The sequence below is a fragment of the Berghia stephanieae genome, chromosome 3, assembly GCF_034508935.2.
Source record: "Berghia stephanieae isolate SIO BIC M18660-M18661 chromosome 3, UCSD_Bste_1.3, whole genome shotgun sequence".
Taxonomy (NCBI): domain Eukaryota; kingdom Metazoa; phylum Mollusca; class Gastropoda; order Nudibranchia; family Aeolidiidae; genus Berghia; species Berghia stephanieae.
Genome location: NC_088362.1, coordinates 18,424,245 through 18,447,385, shown reverse-complemented (window position 1 = coordinate 18,447,385; position 23,141 = coordinate 18,424,245). Strand labels below are relative to the sequence as shown.

At 36.6% G+C, this 23,141-nt stretch overlaps 1 protein-coding gene across 1 annotated transcript; it reads right to left on the bottom strand.

The window, feature by feature from the left end:
- Window positions 1-1,791: 1,791 nt before the first annotated feature.
- LOC144969484 (tRNA (uracil-5-)-methyltransferase homolog A-like) lies at window positions 1,792-23,126 on the bottom strand. Its single transcript, XM_078908607.1, has 8 exons — window positions 22,867-23,126; window positions 22,004-22,049; window positions 20,786-20,846; window positions 18,712-18,833; window positions 12,161-12,236; window positions 11,405-11,602; window positions 7,809-7,905; window positions 1,792-1,998 (listed from the first exon to the last, which is right to left on the bottom strand). Exons 4-8 carry the CDS (start codon window positions 18,718-18,720, stop codon window positions 1,878-1,880), a joined length of 501 nt encoding a protein of 166 aa, XP_078764733.1. The 5' UTR covers window positions 18,721-18,833; window positions 20,786-20,846; window positions 22,004-22,049; window positions 22,867-23,126; the 3' UTR covers window positions 1,792-1,877.
- Window positions 23,127-23,141: the final 15 nt, after the last annotated feature.

Below are 23,141 nucleotides of genomic sequence, written 5' to 3'. Positions count from 1 at the left end.
AACGATCAATATGCCATCCCCATAAAGATTTTCAAAATTGATCATTTTTTTTAAATTTAAAATTAAAGTTTGGGAAAAGGGGCTCTTTTATTTTTAATCTGTAAAAAGATAGTTTTATAATTTTTAGATTAGCCAGTAATTATGTGCTAATTTTCAAAAAAATAAACACGAGTTGTACAGAACAATTTTGACTCCCAACCCTCTATTTGGTGGACGGGCTCTTGTTCAACCAAGCCATCGAAATTGTCACGGAGATAGAAGATGCCACAAAAGTCTTTTCTGCATGAAGATGCTCTTGATAATTGTTAATAATGATATGAAATTGAGGGAGTAGAGGAGTGCCAAATGACAAAAGATGATGGTTTTTTTTTTTTTCAGTGACGAGAATCTGCACGGCTCACCCATCTTGGTGCATGGTGCTGATTACAGAGCGTCCTACAGTGGGAGGGGTTTTTCGACTTTCCGTGATGAAGGGAAAATTTACTATTATTGTTATGCCATCTATCCCCTTATATCTGTTTTCCTTTCCATATTGCTCTCCTCTTTATCCTGGATTGAGATTGCTCGATTTTTTTTCTCAGCCATGGCAGTAATCCTTAGCTGAGAGGGAGGCAGTTAAGTGTATAGTTCCTATTTTTAAAGATATTTTTTCCCCTTGTAAATCATCTCTCTTTTATGTAATAAGTATAGCTTTTAGTTTGAATATATTGTATTGTAATTTTCATTATTTGAGTGTATCCTTCGTAACGGAATCCTTTGCTTATGTCTGGATGGCATAAAAATAGAAGACGTTCTCTTTTAGAAAACTCTTATGTTCAAGTAGAAAGGAAGACTTCCACGATGGCAGTTTGTCTTCTATCGACCTGCCTGCCCGGGTGACTCGATGTACATAAATGGTGCATTATTAAATAGTACATTATGGTGCAGCGTGGCTCAGCGCTATGGCCTTTGCTTCGTACCCTAAAGGTACAGAGTTCGACTACCTGTCGCGCCGTGTGGCCCTTGAAAAAGTCTCCCTATCCTAGATCAACTTTGCGGCTTATGCATGGGTTATTCCAGTCTTCCTTTCGAGCAAAACTAAAGAAAAAAATCCCCTTTGGATTGGATAAAGGGAATTTTATTTCATAATTAAAAAAAAAAAAAATGTAAATCGAGGCGTTTAGCAGTTTATGTGTGGCTTCCATCTTTTCTTAAAGTTTCTGATTGTTGACGTAGGTGGGAAATAATAGGACAAAGCTCTCTTTGTGGTGCTCCACTGATTCTCGTGTGTTTAGCAGTTTGTATGGCTTTCAAGTTTTCTTGCAGATTCTGATTTTTCTAAGGAGATGATAAAGGAAAAGTAAGACCTTAGATGACATAAGGTCTGCCTTCAGCAACAAAGTAACTAAATAGAGCTCATTATTACCTTTCCTTTTACTATATATACTATATTGCTTTATATCAGGATGTAAATATACTATTTTATAACGCTCATTTATTCATACCTGTAATTCAAGTTTGTAAAACCAATTTCTGTATGGAGGAATAAAGTTTATTAATTTAATTTATTTATTTACTTATATTTTTTATTTATTCATTCATTTTTTTTTATTCATCTATTTATATATTTATCAATTTATTCATTTATTTTTAAAAATTAGATCATGGGGATTGATGTTTGAAGGTTAATCAACATTCAGAATCAAATGTAGTAATGATTTTTACAAAAAAAGATAGCATAGTTTAAAATGGAACTGTAACTGTAACTTCTGGACCACCGTGAATGACTAAACAAATAATCATCACTCTTCGATCTTTTAGAAAAAAAGTTTTATTTACATATCTGGTAAACATGGCAATTATTCATCACACCACCCAAATCACTGATAGAACAAGAGTTATCTAGTTAAGAGAAGCACCACTTCACAGTGTCTTGTACCGGGGAACAGATCTACTGGAATGGCTTTCTCCAGAGAGAAAGGACAACCTCTCAGTTTGCTTGAACTTGGTCTTATCAAACTGAAATTGCACAATGAAAAAATATGGGATTTGAAATTGAATTAGAATACTCAAAAAAGAGTCACACATAACAGCATAGCTTTAGTTTATTCATAGAAATTAAGCAGAGCTTGTGATGCTTTCCCATCATTTCATCATCTAAGACAAGCAAAGACATTAATGTAAGTTTTGAGTTCAGCACCTGAAACATTCTAAAAACAGAAATATTTAGTCCCCCTATCTTATTCTTGATTTATTTAGTTTTGATCTCATTACTTCATCTCATTGTCGCTCGCTTTCTCTCTCTCTCTCTCTCTCTCTCTCTCTCTCTCTCTCACTCTCTCTTCTCTTGCATGCACACACACACACACGCACACAAATACACACACACATTTTTACCTATAATGCTTCAACTATTCTTCTTCTTCTTCTAGGTTCCATGCCTGGTCCAGGCTTCGGATACTGCATGAATTATCTCTCTCCATTCCTCCCTGTCTCTTGCCTTTTCAAACAGCTCTTGGCTTGTTAGGCTGGTGAAGCCCTTCAGTTGGTCTATGAGTGTTTTTCTTTGTCTCCCCCGGGCGCGTTTACCAGGTATTTTTCCACAACTTGCCAGGTATTCATTCTTATCTTTCCTTACTATGTGTCCGAAAAAGGATAGTTGTCGATCCACTATTAAGGGCATTAGTTTCCTTTGTTGGTATGTTTGTTTTAGCACTTCTTCGTTCGTTTTGTGTGCAGTATACGATATTCTCTGCATCCTTCTCAAGCACCACATTTCAAAAGCTTCAATGTTCTTTTGTATTTCTGCATTTGTAGTCCAGCTTTCGCATCCGTATAACAAGATTGGCCACACGTAGCACTTCAAGACTCGGAATCTAATCCCGAACGACATCTGTTTGTTTTTCAAAATGTTTCCCAGGTCCATGAAGGCCTGTTTGGCTTGAGCTATTCTTGCTCGTATGTCTCGGTTACATCTTCCATCTGTTGTCACTATTGAACCTAGGTATTTAAAACTTTCTACGTTGGTAAGTTGCTCGCCGTGAATCGTTATATTGCAGGTGTTGTTGTTTTCGGGGTTTTTCTGTATTACCATGCATTCCGTTTTGGTGATATTCACTTCCATTCCCTTGGCTTCACTATCTACTACCACTTTGTCAACAATCTTTTGAAGTTGGATTTCTGATGTTGCAATGAGTACCGTATCGTCTGCGTATCTTATATTATTTATGTTGTGACCTCCCACTTTTATTCCCTCCATATTATTTATGCCCCTCATGATTGTTTCTTGGTATAGATTAAACAGATCTGGTGAGGCAACACACCCTTGACGGACTCCTTTCTTAATAGGAATGGAATTTCCTGTAGAGTTTCCGATTTTGATAGATGCCTGCTGGGTGTAGTATAATTTTGCATGAGTCTGAGGTCTTTCTCATCAGCGCCAATGGAGTGCAGTTGTTTTAGTATTTCTTCGTGGCGTACTCTATCAAAAGCTTTTTTGTAGTCGACAAAACAGAGGTATAGTGGGGTCTGAACCTGTATAGCTCTTTCACTTAAAACACGGAGGAGGTATATTGCGTTCCTTGTCCCTCTGTCAGGTTGGAATCCATATTGTTCTTCTGCGATTTCGGGGTTAATCTTATTCCTTAGCCTGTTGATAATTATACGCAACAGTATTTTGTTGATGTGGCTTATTAAACTTATAGTTCTAAAATTTTCGCATCTGACTGCACCTGCTTTCTTTGGTATTGCTATGAAAATAGAGTTACAGAGATCTTCTGGAATTTTCCCAGTATTGTATATATTGTTGAATAATATGTGAAGTTCATCAATTGCTAGATCTCCTAGGCTTTTTAATACCTCTACAGATATTTCATCAGGGCCTGTTGCTTTACCATCCCTCATTCGTTCCATGGCATGTTCAATTTCACTTTTGGTGATGTTTGGTCCGCTTAATGGTTCTTTGAATTTCAGTGGTGGTTCATTTCTATTTGGATCATTGTACAGTTCGCCTATGTATTCTACCCATCGGCTTTCTATATGTTGTTCTTCAAATAGCAGTTCCCCTTGTTTGTTTTGGATACAACTTCCTGCTGCTTTGCTTTTCCTTTTCCCTGATAGTTCTTTTATTCTTTGGTGAGCTTGTTGGACTGCAGAAAAGCATTTACCAATAGCTCAAATAAACAGCAAAAAGGAATGGATGACAAATGAAATTCTAAACCTATTTGAAGAAAGACGAAAATGCAACAGAGGGTCTGCAGAATACCAAACATTGAACAACCACATTAAATCCAAATGCATCGAGGCACACGAGAACTATCTAGACTGGAAATGCTGCGAAATCGAAAGAGAATACAAACCCAACCCCCAACAAGCTCACCAAAGAATAAAAGAACTATCAGGGAAAAGGAAAAGCAAAGCAGCAGGAAGTTGTATCCAAAACAAACAAGGGGAACTGCTATTTGAAGAACAACATATAGAAAGCCGATGGGTAGAATACATAGGCGAACTGTACAATGATCCAAATAGAAATGAACCACCACTGAAATTCAAAGAACCATTAAGCGGACCAAACATCACCAAAAGTGAAATTGAACATGCCATGGAACGAATGAGGGATGGTAAAGCAACAGGCCCTGATGAAATATCTGTAGAGGTATTAAAAAGCCTAGGAGATCTAGCAATTGATGAACTTCACATATTATTCAACAATATATACAATACTGGGAAAATTCCAGAAGATCTCTGTAACTCTATTTTCATAGCAATACCAAAGAAAGCAGGTGCAGTCAGATGCGAAAATTTTAGAACTATAAGTTTAATAAGCCACATCAACAAAATACTGTTGCGTATAATTATCAACAGGCTAAGGAATAAGATTAACCCCGAAATCGCAGAAGAACAATATGGATTCCAACCTGACAGAGGGACAAGGAACGCAATATACCTCCTCCGTGTTTTAAGTGAAAGAGCTATACAGGTTCAGACCCCACTATACCTCTGTTTTGTCGACTACAAAAAAGCTTTTGATAGAGTACGCCACGAAGAAATACTAAAACAACTGCACTCCATTGGCGCTGATGAGAAAGACCTCAGACTCATGCAAACATTATACTACACCCAGCAGGCATCTATCAAAATCGGAAACTCTACAGGAAATTCCATTCCTATTAAGAAAGGAGTCCGTCAAGGGTGTGTTGCCTCACCAGATCTGTTTAATCTATACCAAGAAACAATCATGAGGGGCATAAATAATATGGAGGGAATAAAAGTGGGAGGTCACAACATAAATAATATAAGATACGCAGACGATACGGTACTCATTGCAACATCAGAAATCCAACTTCAAAAGATTGTTGACAAAGTGGTAGTAGATAGTGAAGCCAAGGGAATGGAAGTGAATATCACCAAAACGGAATGCATGGTAATACAGAAAAACCCCGAAAACAACAACACCTGCAATATAACGATTCACGGCGAGCAACTTACCAACGTAGAAAGTTTTAAATACCTAGGTTCAATAGTGACAACAGATGGAAGATGTAACCGAGACATACGAGCAAGAATAACTCAAGCCAAACAGGCCTTCATGGACCTGGGAAACATTTTGAAAAACAAACAGATGTCGTTCGGATTAGATTCCGAGTCTTGAAGTGCTACGTGTGGCCAATCTTGTTATACGGATGCGAAAGCTGGACTACAAATGCAGAAACACAAAAGAACATTGAAGCTTTTGAAATGTGGTGCTTGAGAAGGATGCAGAGAATATCGTATACTGCACACAAAACGAACGAAGAAGTGCTAAAACAAACATACCAACAAAGGAAACTAATGCCCTTAATAGTGGATCGACAACTATCCTTTTTCGGACACATAGTAAGGAAAGATAAGAATGAATACCTGGCAAGTTGTGGAAAAATACCTGGTAAACGCGCCCGGGGGAGACAAAGAAAAACACTCATAGACCAACTGAAGGGCTTCACCAGCCTAACAATCCAAGAGCTGTTTGAAAAGGCAAGAGACAGGGAGGAATGGAGAGAGATAATTCATGCAGTATCCGAAGCCTGGACCAGGCATGGAACCTAGAAGAAGAAGAGCTTGTTGGGGGTTGGGTTTGTATTCTCTTTCGATTTCGCAGCATTTCCAGTCTAGATAGTTCTCGTGTGCCTCGATGCATTTGGATTTAATGTGGTTGTTCAATGTTTGGTATTCTGCAGACCCTCTGTTGCATTTTCGTCTTTCTTCAAATAGGTTTAGAATTTCATTTGTCATCCATTCCTTTTTGCTGTTTATTTGAGCTATTGGTAAATGCTTTTCTGCAGTTGCTTTGACACACTTTTGGAATATATCAAATTGTTTTTCACATTTTTCGTTATCAGGTTCACTTTGGCTTTGTATCATGAGTGCATTTTCAAATTCTTCTCTCATTTTTGTTTGTATGCCATTGTCTTTGCATAACCTGTAATCCCTCTTTATTCTACCAGCTGTTCTCTGAATAGCTTTAAACTTTATCCTTACTGTACAAACAACTGGGACATGGTCACTGTCTACATCGGCGCCTGGGTAGGTTTTGCAATTTAATATGCCATTTCTGAATCTTGATGATACTGCTATAAAGTCTATCTGGTTCCTTGCTCTGTCCCCTGGTGATTGCCATGTCCAGGTTCTTCTTGGGTGTTGTTGAAACCAGGTGTTTGAAATCATTAATTTATTTGTTCTACACCAATCTGCCCAGATGTTTCCTCGTTCATTTCTGTCTCCGAGTCCATGTGGTCCGATTATGTCACCATCTCTGCCTCTGCCAATCTTAGCATTTAGGTCCCCCATTACCATAAGGACTTCTTGTGATTTACACATTCGTTTTGCTTTGTCTAGTGAATGGTAAAACTCTGTCATATCTGCATCTGTCGCCTCTTCTGTTGGTGCATAAACTTGAATAATATTGGTGTCAACTACAGGTCCTCTTAGCTTAACCAGCAAAACTCTGTCTGAGATTGCTACGTGCCCTTTGTAAAATTTGGTTGATTTTTGGTCTAAGATCATCCCTACTCCTTTTTGGAAAGAGGTTCCACCACTCCATATGATCTTATATGTCATGTTGTTTTCTTGTTTTGACATGGTTCCCTGCTCTTTCCATCTCATCTCTGCCAGGCCAAGAATATTTATTTGGAGCCGTTTCATTTCTTTCAGAATGTTGTTTAGTTTTCCTTTTTGGGCACAGGTCCTGACATTCCATGTCCCAATTTTGGTTTTGTCACATTTGTTAAATTTATTTCGCCTAGTAACTGGCTGACGGTTCGGTGTGACCTGACGAACATCACGCTCCCAACCGAGCGAGGCAGCAGTCTTCCGTGAAAACATGCTCCCCTTTACGCTGTCACCGTTTAACTTTTTGGACTTATTCATGCAGTTAACTCGGCAAAGTTACAAGAATGGTTTGCCATTGCCTATTCTTGTCGCCCTCTGCAGTTGGCCAGCTTGACCTGTTACCGTTCGACACCACGAGGAGGTTGCAGTAGGGCTTGATGATGATCTATCTTTGAAGACTTGGCATCATCCATTTGTCGAACGCTTCAACTATTATGAGAATCTATATATATATATATCTTCCCATCTTCCCCTTCAACTATTATGAGAATCTAATATATATATATATATATATATATATATATATATATATATATATATCTTCCCATCATTAAAAAATCAAGAGACCCAGCCTGGTGGGTGGCTATATTCAGTCTGCTTATAGACAACATCTGTTTGAACTACCATGGAATAATTAAAAAAAAAAAAAAAAGAGAAAAAAAGAAAGATAAAATGTCTCTTACTCCACAAAGTTATCCATTGCATTTTCAGGGTTGCAGGAAACATAAACCAGTCTCTTAATTTCTTCACTTTTTCTCAGCACCTTGATAACACTTTTATCTGTGAACAGAGTTTCAAAAGAGGAGGATTAATCTACATAAAATCTAAGGGTGCAAAATTTTTCAGCAATTCTCTTGTCAACGATTTGAGTTATATAAATATCGTCTTAGGCTATTAATAATTAAAATTTTCAAAAGAAAAGTGTCATTTTCATTGAAAACCTGTAGAAATTATGTCTCCTGAAATATTGTGGAGGAAATGAGTGTCTCAAAGAAGTCTTTTAGTTGATACTATAAGGCCCTTTTAGACGGCAACACCTTTTCTGTGGTTCACTGACCTCCCTACCACTATGAAAAGTTTGTAAAATTACAAAATTTCGGCTCCAATTTCAGAACTTCATGAGCATTTCTGTCATTAAAACTTATTGGAAATGAAAGTTGATGATTCTAAGGATTTTTTAAAGTGGTATTTAATCCCTGCGAGGGTAAATTGTTGAATTTTAAAGTTAACGGCTACAATCTTTATCTCCTAAAAATTGCGGATTAAAAATTTTAAAAAGTAGGCAGATCTGAGTTCACTGACTTCACTGGTTTCATATTATGATGAAGAATGACTCTGAACAAGAATCTTAAGCTTTAAGTTGTAATTTTGAACTGAATCAATTTCCTTTGATAAGGAAAAATGAGCGAAGTTTCTTAAATTGAAAATAATATTTTTGGGATTCAATTCTGAACATTTTGACAGTAAATTCAATTATTGTTATTTGGTTTACCTTGACAAGATCATAATAGTATCAAGCTGAGTTAGTGATTTGGCAGAGGTGAATACTAGTCACACTCCTAGGGTGTTGTTGTGGGACATAACAGCGAAAGAGAAGTTATGCACCATTCTGAACTTTATATTAATCATGAGATAGGAGCTTGTCTTGAAGACTTTGTTTTAATATATATAATATGACCTTCCTGAAAACAACAATTTCTTAATGAGAGACGACACCATCAATCTTGTAGTACTACTACTACTACTACTACTAATAATAATGATAATAATAATAATAATAATAGTAGTAGTAGTAGTAGTAGTAGTGAGTATATAGTAGTAGTAGTAGTAGTAGTAGTAGTAGTAGTAGTAGTAGTAGTAGTAGTAGTAGTAGAGTAGTAGTAGTAGTATAGTAGTAGTAGTAGTAGTAGTAGTAGTAGTAGTAGTAGTAGTAGTAGTAGTAGTAGTAGTATAGTAGAGTAGTAGTAGTAGTAGTAGTAGTAGTTGTAGTAGTAGTAGTTGTAGTAGTAGTAGTAGTTGTAGTAGTAGTAGTAGTAGTAGTAAATATAGTAGTAGTAGTAGTAGTAGTAGTAGTAGTAATAGTAGTAGTAGTAGTAGTAGTAGTAGTAGTAGTAGTAGTAGTAGTAGTAGTAGTAGTAGTAGTAGTAGTAGTAGTATTTATAATAGTAGTAGTAGCAGTAGTAGTAGTTGTAGTAGTAGTAGTAGTTGTAGTAGTAGTAGTAGTAGTAATAGTAGTAGTAGTAGTAGTATTTATAATAATAGTAGTAGTAGTAGTAGTAGTAGTAGTAGTAGTAGTAGTAGTAGTAGTAGTAGTAGTAGTAGTAGTAGTGGTTGCAATGGTAATGAGTGATGATATTTCATGCAGCGTTGTGGTATTCAAATTTCAACCTAAAAATTTCCATGATATTTCCAAGACATAATCCCTTTACAATGACGCATGATTAAATGATTGGATTTTGTTTCTGCATGAAACATGTATTACTGTAGAACATTAAAATTCGCATAGTTGAATAGCTGAACAGCAAGCAGGTAATCCGGATACCTCTGGCATGGGAAAATTGACGTAAAATAAATATTCTAAATGTAAAAATATCATTCACCAAAGAGATAAAAATGTAATCAGGACAGTCATTTAACTAGAATGGTTTTGAATAACATTGACATCTAAATGTAAAGAAATCTTTGATGACCAGGATTTTTCTTATGTAGCAACTATAAATAACCTTTTTCTGTCACACAAAACTCAAAAGACCTGGGACAGCACAAGGCGTCGCTGAGTTATAGCGCTATATAAGTTTTCAGCATTATTATTATTATTATTATTATTATTATTATTATTATTAAGGCATATTGTTAATATGAGGTGTGAAAAACAATTGCATGGACATACACGTACATGTAAATGGATCATTGTTTATTTTTGTACTTCATTTGCATATTGACCACACACTGAGGTATAAATATTTTGGTAGCTTATGCGTCAATCTTGCAGCGAAGATGGTGAAAGCGAAACAGAACTGTAGAAGTTCAGTGCTGCCAACCCTGGCCCACGTAAATGTGTACAACGAAGAGCCAATTCATTTGAATATCTGTTATCTTTATGTTTCAAAGCACAATATAAAAATATCCTACTATTTATTCTGATTATCAATAATATTATGAGCGCATCATGCTCATGAAAATTCACAGATGATGATCTCATATCATAAATCAAATTATACTATAGAGTAACTATAATTAAAACCCCAAAACATCATGGAGACACACCATAAATAGAGCCTTCAAACATAAGAAATTTCACTAGTGTTTAATATTCAATGTTAATATTAATCTCGAAGACAAGTGACTTTCTACCAAACAGGTATGACTTTTGTGAGTCTTAGAGAGGACCTAACATGTCTCTGCTCTGCTCAAGCTATCGTGATGGACTGACTAAAAACTACGTATACCCAACGAAATGTCACAGGCTATACCTAAATGTAATGCAGGGTCAGTCAAGACGTGCTCTATTATTCAGTCAATACTAAAAAATGATAGGTTTCCCCCAAAATCACAATAACAAAATACAGGGTGTTCAGGACTTCTTATAAAACTTCCTTACTCTACAGTCCTTCCAACAATTTTCTGGTATCCGTCCCATAATGTATCACTCAGGAGGGGATGTGCTGACGAGTGTTATCAATTTGAAATTTTGATAGTTTATTCACAGACTGACGAACAACTTAGGGTTTCATGAAGTTGGACATGAAGGAACTTCAAAAGAGCTTCTTGCCGGTGGTGAAGCTTGTGAAATTTGGGCTCCAGTGATTGAAAAATTTTAACATATTATCTGTCCAGATGAGGCAAAATTTCTCTCAAGCCAAAAGGAAGCTCTAGTCTGAATGGCATGCTGTACAGCACAAGTATTAAGTATTTGCCTGTCACCCGATTCAATCAGCCCCACAGAGAACAGATATAGGGGGGATAGAAGCTAAAGCAAGTGACCTCCTGCCCACCGTTGGAGGTCAAAGATCTCACCCAATGAGACCTCCTGCCCACCATTGGGGGTCAAAGATCCCACCCAGAGAAAATGGTTTTTAGATTGTGAAACAATTGGATACATTTAGTAAGTGGCCTCCTCCCCACCATTGGGGGGTCAAAGATCCCACCCAGAGAGAATGGTTTTTAGATTCTGAAACAGTTGGATACATATAGCAAGTGACCTCCTGCCCACCATTGGAGGTCAAAGATCCCTCCCAAAGAGAATGTTTTTTAGTTTGTGAAACAATTGGATACATACGTAGGCCAGCTCTTGGGGGATCTACCACTGCTATGATGTCATTTTCTATTGTTGTTGAATCTACTTGTGATGCAGTCAGACATTGTGAGGGGGAAGATGGTGATGGTGATGATGATGTGGAGGCTTTAAATGCAGATGCGAGAACTTTATCAATGACATCTTCCACTTTGGAGCAGTAGTACATTGCGTTGGTTATGTCTTCAAAGGAATAGGTAAAAGACAGGGTGGGAGGGGAGAAGGTTGAAATGGTTTTGCTTTTTATATGATCTTTACCCTTTAAATCGTTACTATAAATCAGAAGAATGGATCATAATGATAGTGATGATGATGATGATGAAGATGATGATGACCAATGACAAAGGCGATGATAATGATGATGATGAGGATGATGATGGCAAGGATAATGTTGATGATAATGATGACAGATGACAATGGCGATGATTTGATGGCAAGGATAATGTTGTTGATGATAATGATGACCGATGACAATGGCAATGATTATGATGATGATGGTGATGATGATAATGATGATAATGATGACCAGCAACAACAACGGTGATAATGATGATGATAGTGCTGACCAGTGACAATGACGATGATAATGATCATTATGATGATTGCAATGATGATGATGATTATGATGATATAAAAAAAATCAATGCATAATCTTACAATCTCATTACCAACCACTCACAGTAAGCAAACTAACAAATACAACGTCAAAGACAATAGCATGAAGCATAACTAAAAGTATACCATTGAGGGTTGCATTCTGTTTGGCGTCATCCACTGCTGACTTACACATTTCAACTCCAATAACTTGCTTCACTTTCTGGAGGAGAAAACAAGTAATATCGAGAATTAAATCCTTCTTGTACCTTTGATATAGAGACAAGTGAATGATTACAAACACTAACTAATCAATGTATACATTTTATAGTGTTAAATGATTAAGACAATAGTCATTATATGTTCAGTCAAAAAAAACCCCAAAACAAGTCTTAAAATAAATATATCATAATAAAGAGAACATACCTTTTTGTTTCAAGAATTATACAATTCCAGGTCTGGACTGTTTGATTAATGATTTTTGTTGTTGTTCAGACTAAGATTACATTTGGTAGTACAAATCGAGGGGTGCCTGCGCAAAAGCCGTAACGATGGTTTCGTTGATTTTTCAGGAGAGCAAATCAAAACTTTGCGGATGGAATTTATATAGTTAACAAAAGACTATCGTGATGATTTTTATACCAATACAACCGTGATTATATAGTCTGCTTGATTGTCAGGACCCCGGTCACTTTTAGATTGTCATTTTTAATAAAACGACGCATTTTACGTAGCTATTTTCATTACGGCTTTTGTGCAGGGACATTTTTTGAAAAATGCCACAGTATCGCTCTGCCCGTTTACTGTATATCATGTTACTTGCATAGTGCATGCCGCCTATCCCGTTCTCAGGTGGAGGTTTGGCAGCCCAAAAGCCGTAACCGGGAATAAGACAGAGCTGTCAAGAGAAATTACCCTGAACACATTCTGCTCAAAAGCTGTAACTAGTGATACGGTGCAATAAAAACCACAACTAAGCGTAATTCTGGCCTGCCATAACACAGTAACTTGCGATACGGTGTTTGGGCAGGAGTGATTGACTGATGTACTTTGTTTAAAGAGTACGAAATGACACCGTAACACTGAGAAAATAAAGAAAATAACAGAGCTCTGAACACATTTTTGACTTAAAAAATTATAGTAAATATTCATTCTGATGCAAAAAATCGTAATTCGTCCATAGAGGGACTCAACAACTCTCTCTCTCTCTCTATCTATCTCTCTCTCCATTTGTCTCCTCTCTCACTAACTCTCTCTCTCTTTATCTTTCTCCTCTCCCACTTACAACCTCTCTCTCTCTATCTTTATCTCTCTCTTTCATTCTCTCTCTCTCTCTCTCTTTCTTTCTCCTTATTCACTAACTCTCTCTTTCTCATCTCTCACTCCCTATCTCTGTCTCCTCTCTCACTAACAGACTCTCTCTCTCTCTCTCTCTCTCTTTCTCCTCTTCCACAAACAATCTCTCTTTCTCTCTTTCTCCTCTCTCACTGACTCTCTCTTTCTCTTCTCTCATTAACTCTCTCTCTTTCTTTCTTTCTTCTCTCTCACGAACTCTCTATCTCTCTCTCTCTCTCCAAAGTCTCTTTCTCTCTCTCTCTCTCTTTCTCCTCTCTCACTGACTCTCTCTCTCTCTCTCTTTTCTTTCTTTCTTTCTTCTCTCTCACGATCTCTCTCTCTCTCTCTCTCCTTATCACAAATTCTCTCTCTCTTTCTCCTCTCTCACTAACTCCCTCTCTCTGTTTCCTCCCTCACTCTCTCCTCTCTTTCTCGTCTCTCTCTCTCTCTCTCTCTCTCTCTCTCTCTCTCTCTCCTTATCACAAACTCCCTCTCTCTTTCTCCTCTCTCACTAACTCCCTCTATCTGTTTCCTCCCTCACTCTCTCCTCTCTTTCTCGTCTCGTCTCTCTCTCTCTCTCTCTCTCTCTCTCTCTCTCTCCTCTCTCTCTCTCTCTCTCTCTCTCTCTCTGAAAAATGGCAAAACTGCAGGCATTAATGAGTTATAACACGACATGATTACTAACTTTGAACCAGAAACAATAAACTGGCTGGCAAATACTATGACAGACATCATGGACAAGGGCACATATCCACAAATTTGGAAACATGCCAAAGTAATAGCCATATTAAATCCAGACAAACCAATGACTGAACCATCCAGCTACAGACCAATATCTTTACTTTGTTGCTTATACAAGCTCCTGGAAAGAATTGTACTAGAGTGAATCAACCCATTTGTAAATCCCTGCATACCACCAGAACAAGAGGGCTTTAGACTACAAAGAATCAGACGTGAACAGGTCCTTGCACTGACCTCATACATTGAAGCAGGCTTTGAGAGAGAAAAAAGCCCAGAAAACTGGTGCAGTCCTAATAGACTTATAACTGCAGCCCACGAATCTGTTTGGATAGGCGGACGATGTTAAAACTTTCAAAAATGATTCCCTGTTGAAAGACGCTTAAACTGCTGTCTACCATGACTGGACAAGACAATGTCATGTCATATTGGGGGAAACAAAAGCAAAATATCAAAAATTAAAAACAGGGCACCACAAGGTTCAGTTTTAACACAACTTTCTTCAATATTTATATCTCTGACATGCCAAACTTCCAAGTACTCAAACTTGGATGCCTTGACGACTGGGCCTTAGCCTATCAATCGAAAAACTGTAAAGAGATTGAAGAAGTTTAACTCAAAGACACCTCCCGCCTGAAACAATACTTGGATAGGTGGTACCTAAAACTGAACACCACCAAATCAGTATCCATAATCTTCCACTTGAATAATCGAGAAGCAACAAAGGAATTGAAAATCATAGTTGGTAACTCAATACTACCTTCAAACCCCAATCCTAAATACCTAACATTTGACAGACAGCTGATTACCGAAAACATTGAGGGAACTGCAAAGAGAATCGCAAGAAGAAACAGCCTGCTGAGAAAACTCACAACTACCACCTGGGGAGCCTCACCACAGGTACTGAGAATGTCTGCTTTGGCACTGTGCTACTATGTGTGAGAATGCCTTTTGGATGAGGAGCCCACATGTAAGCCGCACTGACATCCGATGAAGAGAATCAATGAGAATAATAACAGGATGTCTCAAGTCAACTCCAACTCAGTGGCTCCCAACACTGAGCGGCATTGCATCGCCAAGTCTTAGACAAGACGTTAATCAAAGGATATATGCAAGAATTGATGAAGCCACGGATAACACTCCTATACAAATAATCATAAAGGGAGCACCTTCAACAACAACCATTCAAATCAAGAAGACCTTTCCACTTAACAAAAATGGTAGACTTCAGAGTGAAAGAGAACTGGAGAGAAATGTGGAACAGGGAAACACCAAAAGGAGGATACATCATAAAAGATCCCATCAAAAGAATGTCTGCATTCCAAAATGCCAGGAAATACTGGGTTTTCTCAAATCGCCTTAACAGGACATGACAGAACTGCATCAAATATGTGCAGATGGAAAAGTGGCAACAGTGATGCCTGTGAAAGTGCCGGGCAGCTCCAGAGACCAGCAATCACAGCGTCCTCCACTGTCCAGTAACGAGAACTGTAGGTGGCTATGAAAAAGTTCTTAGGGCGGAGGAAGACTTCCCAAGATGGGTTGAGGAAATGAATTTGGAGTTGCAGCCATACGCTACCACTACTCCTCCTCTCTCTCTCTCTCTCTCTCTCTCTCTCTCTCTTTCTTTCTTTCTCTCTTCTCTCTCACTAACTCTTTATCTCTCACTCTCGCGTTCTCCTCTCTCACTAAATCTCTCTCACTCTTTCTCTTCTCTCTCTCTCTTTTTCTCCTTTCTAACTCTCACTCTCTGCCTCCTCTCTCTCTCTCTCTCTCTCTCTCTCTCTCTCTCTCTCTCTTTCCCTATGATGAGATCTATGCATACGAGGTGAAAATTACATTTCAGAGCAATGATCAGGATTGCTTTCCTTAATCATCAAAACGCAGATTCAATCAAGTAATAGTTAGACTTATCAAGTTCATTGGTGGCCAAAGGAAAAAAAACCGTCTCATAATCCAGAGCTTGACCCATCCCTTAAGTTGTGATGTCTTATCCTGTAATTGATACTGGCAGGTAGGGAATTTCAAGACTTGGATTAAGTGTTACCCAATTGTCTTTCACCATCAATCTTGAACGTTAAAAGTCGAATTTTACAAGATTGTAACACAATATTGCATCAAAGTCATTGTAGAATCTTATACAATGTCACATTACGGTCTTCCAGTTGATCTAACTCTCATTTCCAACCCCATCTTTTTCACTGCTCTAAGACCGTAAAGTCAGTCAAGGCCATTGAGCTCGCCATCGTAACCACGGTGGCATAATTCTATGCCTGCCCAAACGCCTTATTGCTAGATACTGTTTTTGGGCAGTCAACTTTACCTTTGCATTTCCACCTTTTCGTCAGGCGGTAAAACGGTAGTTACTGTTAAGGCTTTTGGGCAGTGGCTGATAGGCACTGTTTAAAGAATCTTATAGCCGTATTTCAAGCTACGGCTTTTGGGCAGTCACATTATTTGTCTAAAAACGTTACGGTGTTCGGGTTTTAATTAATAAAAATTAATTAATTAATATTTTTGCATATTTTTTTTTGTAGAAATAAACCTTACTCCAAACCAAGTTGATTTATGTAAAAAACGAAAAATTGAAATTTTTGACGTTACGGCCTTTGCGCAGGCACCCCTCGAAATCTCCTCTAACAAATATCATATTAGAATGAATTTTAAAATTTGATGCATCGACATCGTCAAAGTCATGTTTTTGTTTAAACGTTTGTATCAAATCACCTTGAAGTTTACGATACCTAAAACTTGGGAAATTTAAATACAGTCAACTCCGTTTAATTGCACATTGGTTAATCACACACTCCGTTTATACAATACACATTCCAGAAAAACATAATTTTTTCTAAATAATCACTCTGCTTAATCCCACACCTTCTCCATTTAATCTACACTTTTATTTCATCTTGATTGGAGAAAAAAAAGCTATAAGTTATAAGAGTAACAATAAATGTGTGTGTGTGTGTGTTGTATGTGGGTGTGAAGTTTTAACTGTCAACAGATGATAGTAACGCTGACAAACACTGAAAAACTTGACATAGAGGACAAATTATGTCGCTTCATCTAAGAAGAATGCTTGACGGATGATCTAATTTGGCAAGATTGAAGACCAGTTTACAAATAGCTTGCATAGAATAGAGAACAATCAATGCTCCACGATTATTATTCTTACAAACCATGATGCCACATTTTGTTGCCGATAAAACATAAAAAAGAAAAGAAAAAAATAAAGCAAAAAGCAAAAAAAAAAAACCTCCCCCCCCCCCCCCCCCCCCGCCCTTTAATGAGGCCATTTCTTGAACATAATGATCCCAAGCCCGTAGAAAACTCAGAGTGGAAGATCCTACATGAATTTCACATGAAAACCGGTGCTTAGATGCTATTTTTAGCTTCTCCGCTTAATTGACACACTAACCCAAACTCCCCAGGGTGTGTGATTAAGCAGAGTAGACTGTATTTCAACCTTTTATCATACTGTAGATCGTTAATTAAAAAAACCCCAAAAAAACCCCAAAAAAAACAAACAACAAAAAAACCCTGTTTTCATTTTCATGAATGTTTGAAAACCTAAGACCAAAAAAACAAAGCTTTCTCAACATTTACAATGAAAGCATTCATTTTCACTCCAAATTTTTTTAACGCGAGCATTTATAAAGCATACTATCCACTAAACATGCTCAAAGTGCTTTACATTGGGTCCCTAGCCAACAGTAATACTTAGCATGTAGGACGAGACATGATGCCTATTAGGCAATGTTAGCATTTTTTTTCCCCAACAAACACACTGATGTTAATGGCCAGATACTCATTTCACACCTAAGTACACCGAGAGATTGTAAGTGCCCTTTCCAAGGACTCAACTATGTATTGCTCATAGCAGGATTTGAACCCTGGACGTTCCAGACTGATCTTTCTTGATTTCTCTGGCACCTTTTCAAACACACGTTTTCAGATCTTCAAACTAAACACATCATCAGCAATGTGTCAGATTATGAAAACACTATTACACGAAGTAACAACTGCCCAGAAAAATAATGGAAGAATTCCAAAAACTAATCAATTGTTTTTGTCTATTTTTAAGGGTATTAGGCGCTTGCAACACATTTAGGTTATATCAGCGCCAGTAAAAAAGGAAGAAAATGGGATATTAAAGTTCTAGAATTACAATAAAAGCACCCAAGAGAAAGTAAGACAAAGGGGAACTGGTAAAAAATAGGGATCGGATGTAGATTCCAAGAGCATATCACTAATGTACTTGGTTTGAGATCACCTATAAGTCTCATCCAGACACAAGCACAAGATCCAACAAAGAGGAAGACACTCAAATGCTTACATTATACATTCAAAATAAAAAATATAATAATACATAACATAGAGATGATTTACGAGGATAAAAATGTCATCTCCCAAAACAATGACTGTTTGACTGTTTCCCTCCCATCCAGGATTCTGGCCAGGGCCAGGACAAAACCAAGTAATCTCATTCCAAGACAAAGACAGGAAGCATGTTGGAAAACAGATATAAGGAGATAGAAGACACAGTGAGTGCCTCCCTGCCCACTATGGGAGGTCAGGAACCCCACCCAGAAAAGCTGATGACAATAAAGTCACGGAATACAAACCTTGGCCATGGAGAGGCCAATTGTCCCTGTGCCGCAGCAAATGTCTAAGACAGTGGAAGACTGTGACGCTTCACACCATTCCGCTATTATACTGTACAAATTCTCTGTGGCTTTTGTGTTCACTAAAGGAGGGGTGGGGGGGGGGATAAAATAAACATCAAGTAGAAACTGATCAGATAATAATCCAAAGAGACGTCATTCATTTTGTTTTAAGAAGTGCTCGTGACAAATTAAGGTAACACCCGAAAATGATGGTATAATTAAAATACTATAGACCTAGAGATAACCTATGATTATAAAAGCTCAAGACAAAACAAAGGGAACTAACTAAATAAGATAGATTGGACAAAATTTAAAAAAAACCCAAAAAACCCCCCAAAAAACAAAACAAACAAAGCCCGATCATTTATGAAACTATAAACAATTTTACTATCATTATTTTTGGAGTAGACTAATATGATTGACAACCTTCCCCGCCCCCCCACCACCACCAAAAAAACAAAACAAAAACAAAATGTAAAAATAAAACAAAACGAACAACCAGTAACTTAAAAAATGTAATAAGTTTAAACGCAACAAAGGGCATATCAAATTTTCAATGTTAGTGTACTAAGTATCTAAAACCTACATACAGTAAATATATAAACAGATAATTTTTTAAAAAAATAAACAAATAAGTAAGCACATGACAATAATAATAATAATAATAATAATAATAATAATAATAATAATGAATTTGGTGATGATGATGATGATGATAATAATAATTCTTCTTCTTCTTCTAGGTTCCATGCCTGGTCCAGGCTTCGGATACTGCATGAATTATCTCTCTCCATTCCTCCCTGTCTCTTGCTTTTTCAAACAGCTCTTGGATTGTTAGGTTGGTGAAGCCCTTCAGTTGGTCTATGAGTGTTTTTCTTTGTCTCCCCCGGGCGCGTTTACCAGGTATTTTTCCACAACTTGACAGGTATTCATTCTTATCTTTCCTTACTATGTGTCCGAAAAAGGATAGTTGTCGATCCACTATTAAGGGCATTAGTTTCCTTTGTTGGTATGTTTGTTTTAGCACTTCTTCGTTCATTTTGTGTGCAGTATACGATATTCTCTGCATCCTTCTCAAACACCACATTTCAAAAGCTTCAATGTTCTTTTGTGTTTCTGCATTTGTAGTCCAGCTTTCGCATCCGTATAACAAGAGTGGCCACACGTAGCACTTCAAGACTCGGAATCTGTTTGTTTTTCAAAATGTTTCCGAGGTCCATGAAGGCCTGTTTGGCTTGAGTTATTCTTGCTCGTATGTCTCGGTTACATCTTCCATCTGTTGTCACTATTGAACCTAGGTATTTAAAACTTTCTACGTTTGTAAGTTGCTCGCCGTGAATCGTTATATTGCAGGTGTTGTTGTTTTCGGGGTTTTTCTGTATTACCATGCATTCCATTTTGGTGATATTCACTTCCATTCCCTTGGCTTCACTATCTACTACCACTTTGTCGACAATCTTTTGAAGTTGGATTTCTGATGTTGCAATGAGTACCGTATCGTCTGCGTATCTTATATTATTTATGTTGTGACCTCCTACTTTTATTCCCTCCATATTAGTTATGCCCCTACATGATTGTTTCTTGGTATAGATTAAACAGATCTGGTGAGGCAACACAACCTTGACGGACTCCTTTCTTAATAGGAATGGAATTTCCTGTAGAGTTTCCGATTTTGATAGATGCCTGCTGGGTGTAGTATAATGTTTGCATGAGTCTGAGGTCTTTCTCATCAGCGCCAATGGAGTGCAGTTGTTTTAGTATTTCTTCGTGGCGTACTCTATCAAAAGCTTTTTTGTAGTCGACAAAACAGAGGTATAGTGGGGTCTGAACCTGTATAATAATAATAATAATAATAATAATAATAATAATAATAATAATAATAATAATAATAATAATAACATTAATAATAATAATAATAATAATAATAATAATAATAATAATAATAATAATAATAATAATAATAATAATAATAAAAATAATAATAATAAATATATAAATAAATAAATAAACAGAAAATTATAAAAATGACAACCTTGGAAAAATGCTTCTGGAGAAATCCTGAATTTGAGACCAAGCAACGATTCATGGACATACTGAAAAAACAAATATTACAAAACCTAAATTACACATTTTTGTGGCTTAAGAAATTATTAATTGAACAGAAAAAACCCCAAAATAAAATAAATAATAATAATAATAATAATAATAATAATAATAATAAATAATAATAATAATAATGATAATAATAACAATAATAATAATAATAATAATAATAATAATAATAATAATAATAATAATAATAATAATAATAATAATAATAACAAATATAGATAAATAGATTAAAATATTTTTTAAAATAATAAGAAAAAAAACAAGAAAAACAAAACAAAACAAAATAAAGAGCCACGTAATTTATGAGCATTATTCAGAGATGATTAGGGGGGTCCTGATAGCTCAGTTGGTAGAGCACTCGCTTCACACGGATGGGACTGTAATCGATCTAGGTGCAGTCGAGATTTTTTTTCCTGACCCCCTCCCCGTCCACCCAGCAGTGAATGAGTAGCTGAGTTTGTTAGATTTGGTGGAAAGTGCTTTGCGATAGATTAGCATCCTATCCAAAGGATAGCAAGCAATTGCTATTGTCCATTTCACGCCATAGAAACCGGGATAAACTCCAGCTCCATGGCTCTGAAGGTCTACTTTACTCAGAGATGATTGAAATTTAATACCAGTCAAGTCATCATTTAGTTTCAATTATATTGAAAAAGACTCTAGGAAGCAATGATGATACTAAGCTGCTAGAGGCTGTGGGCTGTAAAAAGTAATAAACAAAAATGAATATGACAACTTAAAAAAAGAACAAAATACCAAACACAGAACGTTTTGGGTTCAAAACTCTCTTAAGCCAAAAAAAAAAAACAAAAAAACAAAAAAAAACAAAAATCCAATGAAAACATGAATACATTACTAAAAAACCAAATCGTTGAATTTATGTTTTCATTGTTTTTTGTTGTAGGCTGAAGAAGGGTTTTGAGCCCAAAACGTTAAAGAGCCATTTCCAAGGACTCAACTATACGCTGCTTAGAGCAGGACTTAAACCCAAGACCTTCCAATTTGAAAGCGAGTGTTATACCACTAAACCACTTAACAGCATGTTTTGTGGAGAAGGGATACAAATGACATTGAAGAACACCATGAAGTACCAAAAATAAAAAATTAAATCTTATCTGAAAACTAAACCGATACTTACTGACTCTCCATAAATCTTTTCTATCTTTGGATAATCTTCAAGGGCTCTGAAGCACAGAATAAAGGAAAATAAAATAAATATAAATTTTAAAAAAATATATATACCCAAAACAAATGAGATCCTTTCGGTCATTGAACTCGTAAGCACTACTTCCATTTAGGAATGATGATTAAATGTTAAGCTGCATTTGATTACTTGAAATGTTTGAATCACACATACTCTCTCTCTCTCTCTCTCTCTCTCAGAACGACCCAATTAGGTTCAGATTTTTAAAAAGAGCCAGCTGGGCAAAGGATATAAATTACAATTAAATGAAAACAAAAACAAAAAGTGTTATAAGCCTGCTTTAAATATTTGTTAACCAAAAAAAGAAACCAACATTCATCAATTAATGTCCTAAAGTCAGATAATAACCTATGCTTTGGTGCTCTCAACTTAGGTAGCTTCTTTTATTTCTTCGGTCTTTATAAAGACTGACAAATATTGTATGTTAAGAAACATGGCAATTGTCTTTCATGTATCGTGCGGCTATGGTCTTGTGTATGAATGCTTTAGATCGAAGGTCCTGGTTCGAGCTCCTCGCGCATAGTTGAGTCTTGGAAAAGACTCTTTACTCACATTCTCTCACCGTACTCAGTGTAAAATGAGTACTGGCGTTAACAGCGTTGTCTTTGTCGAAATTGTAATATCGCTAAAGGTCCTAATGTTAAATGTTGCTGTTGACCAGGACCCCTTGTAAAGCGATTTGAGCACGTTAAGTGGATATTGCGCTATATAAAAGCTCAATTTAAAATTTATATATTGCAACAATAGCCAAACAAGATTTTGAAAGCATTAATTATTAAAAAGTAGAAAAGCCTTACTTGGAGTTAAGTCTAAAGTAAAAAGATTTGATATCCACATCCTTGCCTTCTCCAGTAATGTAAAAGTCTTTGATAGATTCCTTGGCTTTGGTTATTTCACACTTAGAAAGATAAAAAGAAAAAATTTAGGAAGAAAACTTGAATGAAAAGCAAAAATGGAAGGAAATCTATATGCCGATACGATTAATGTTGGGTTGAATCTGAAGATTAAACCGCAATAAGACCTCAGGGATTTCTATTTATGACTTATCAATTGAATTAAGATCGTCATTGTT

Coding starts and splice junctions, on each gene's coding strand:
- LOC144969484 (XM_078908607.1), bottom strand. Junction 11,603..12,160: donor ACAGAATGCAACCCTCAATG/GTATACTTTTAG, acceptor ATTCCTTTGAAG/ACATAACCAACGCAATGTAC. Junction 7,906..11,404: donor TCCCCCAAGAGCTGGCCTAC/GTATGTATCCAA, acceptor CTCTGTTCACAG/ATAAAAGTGTTATCAAGGTG.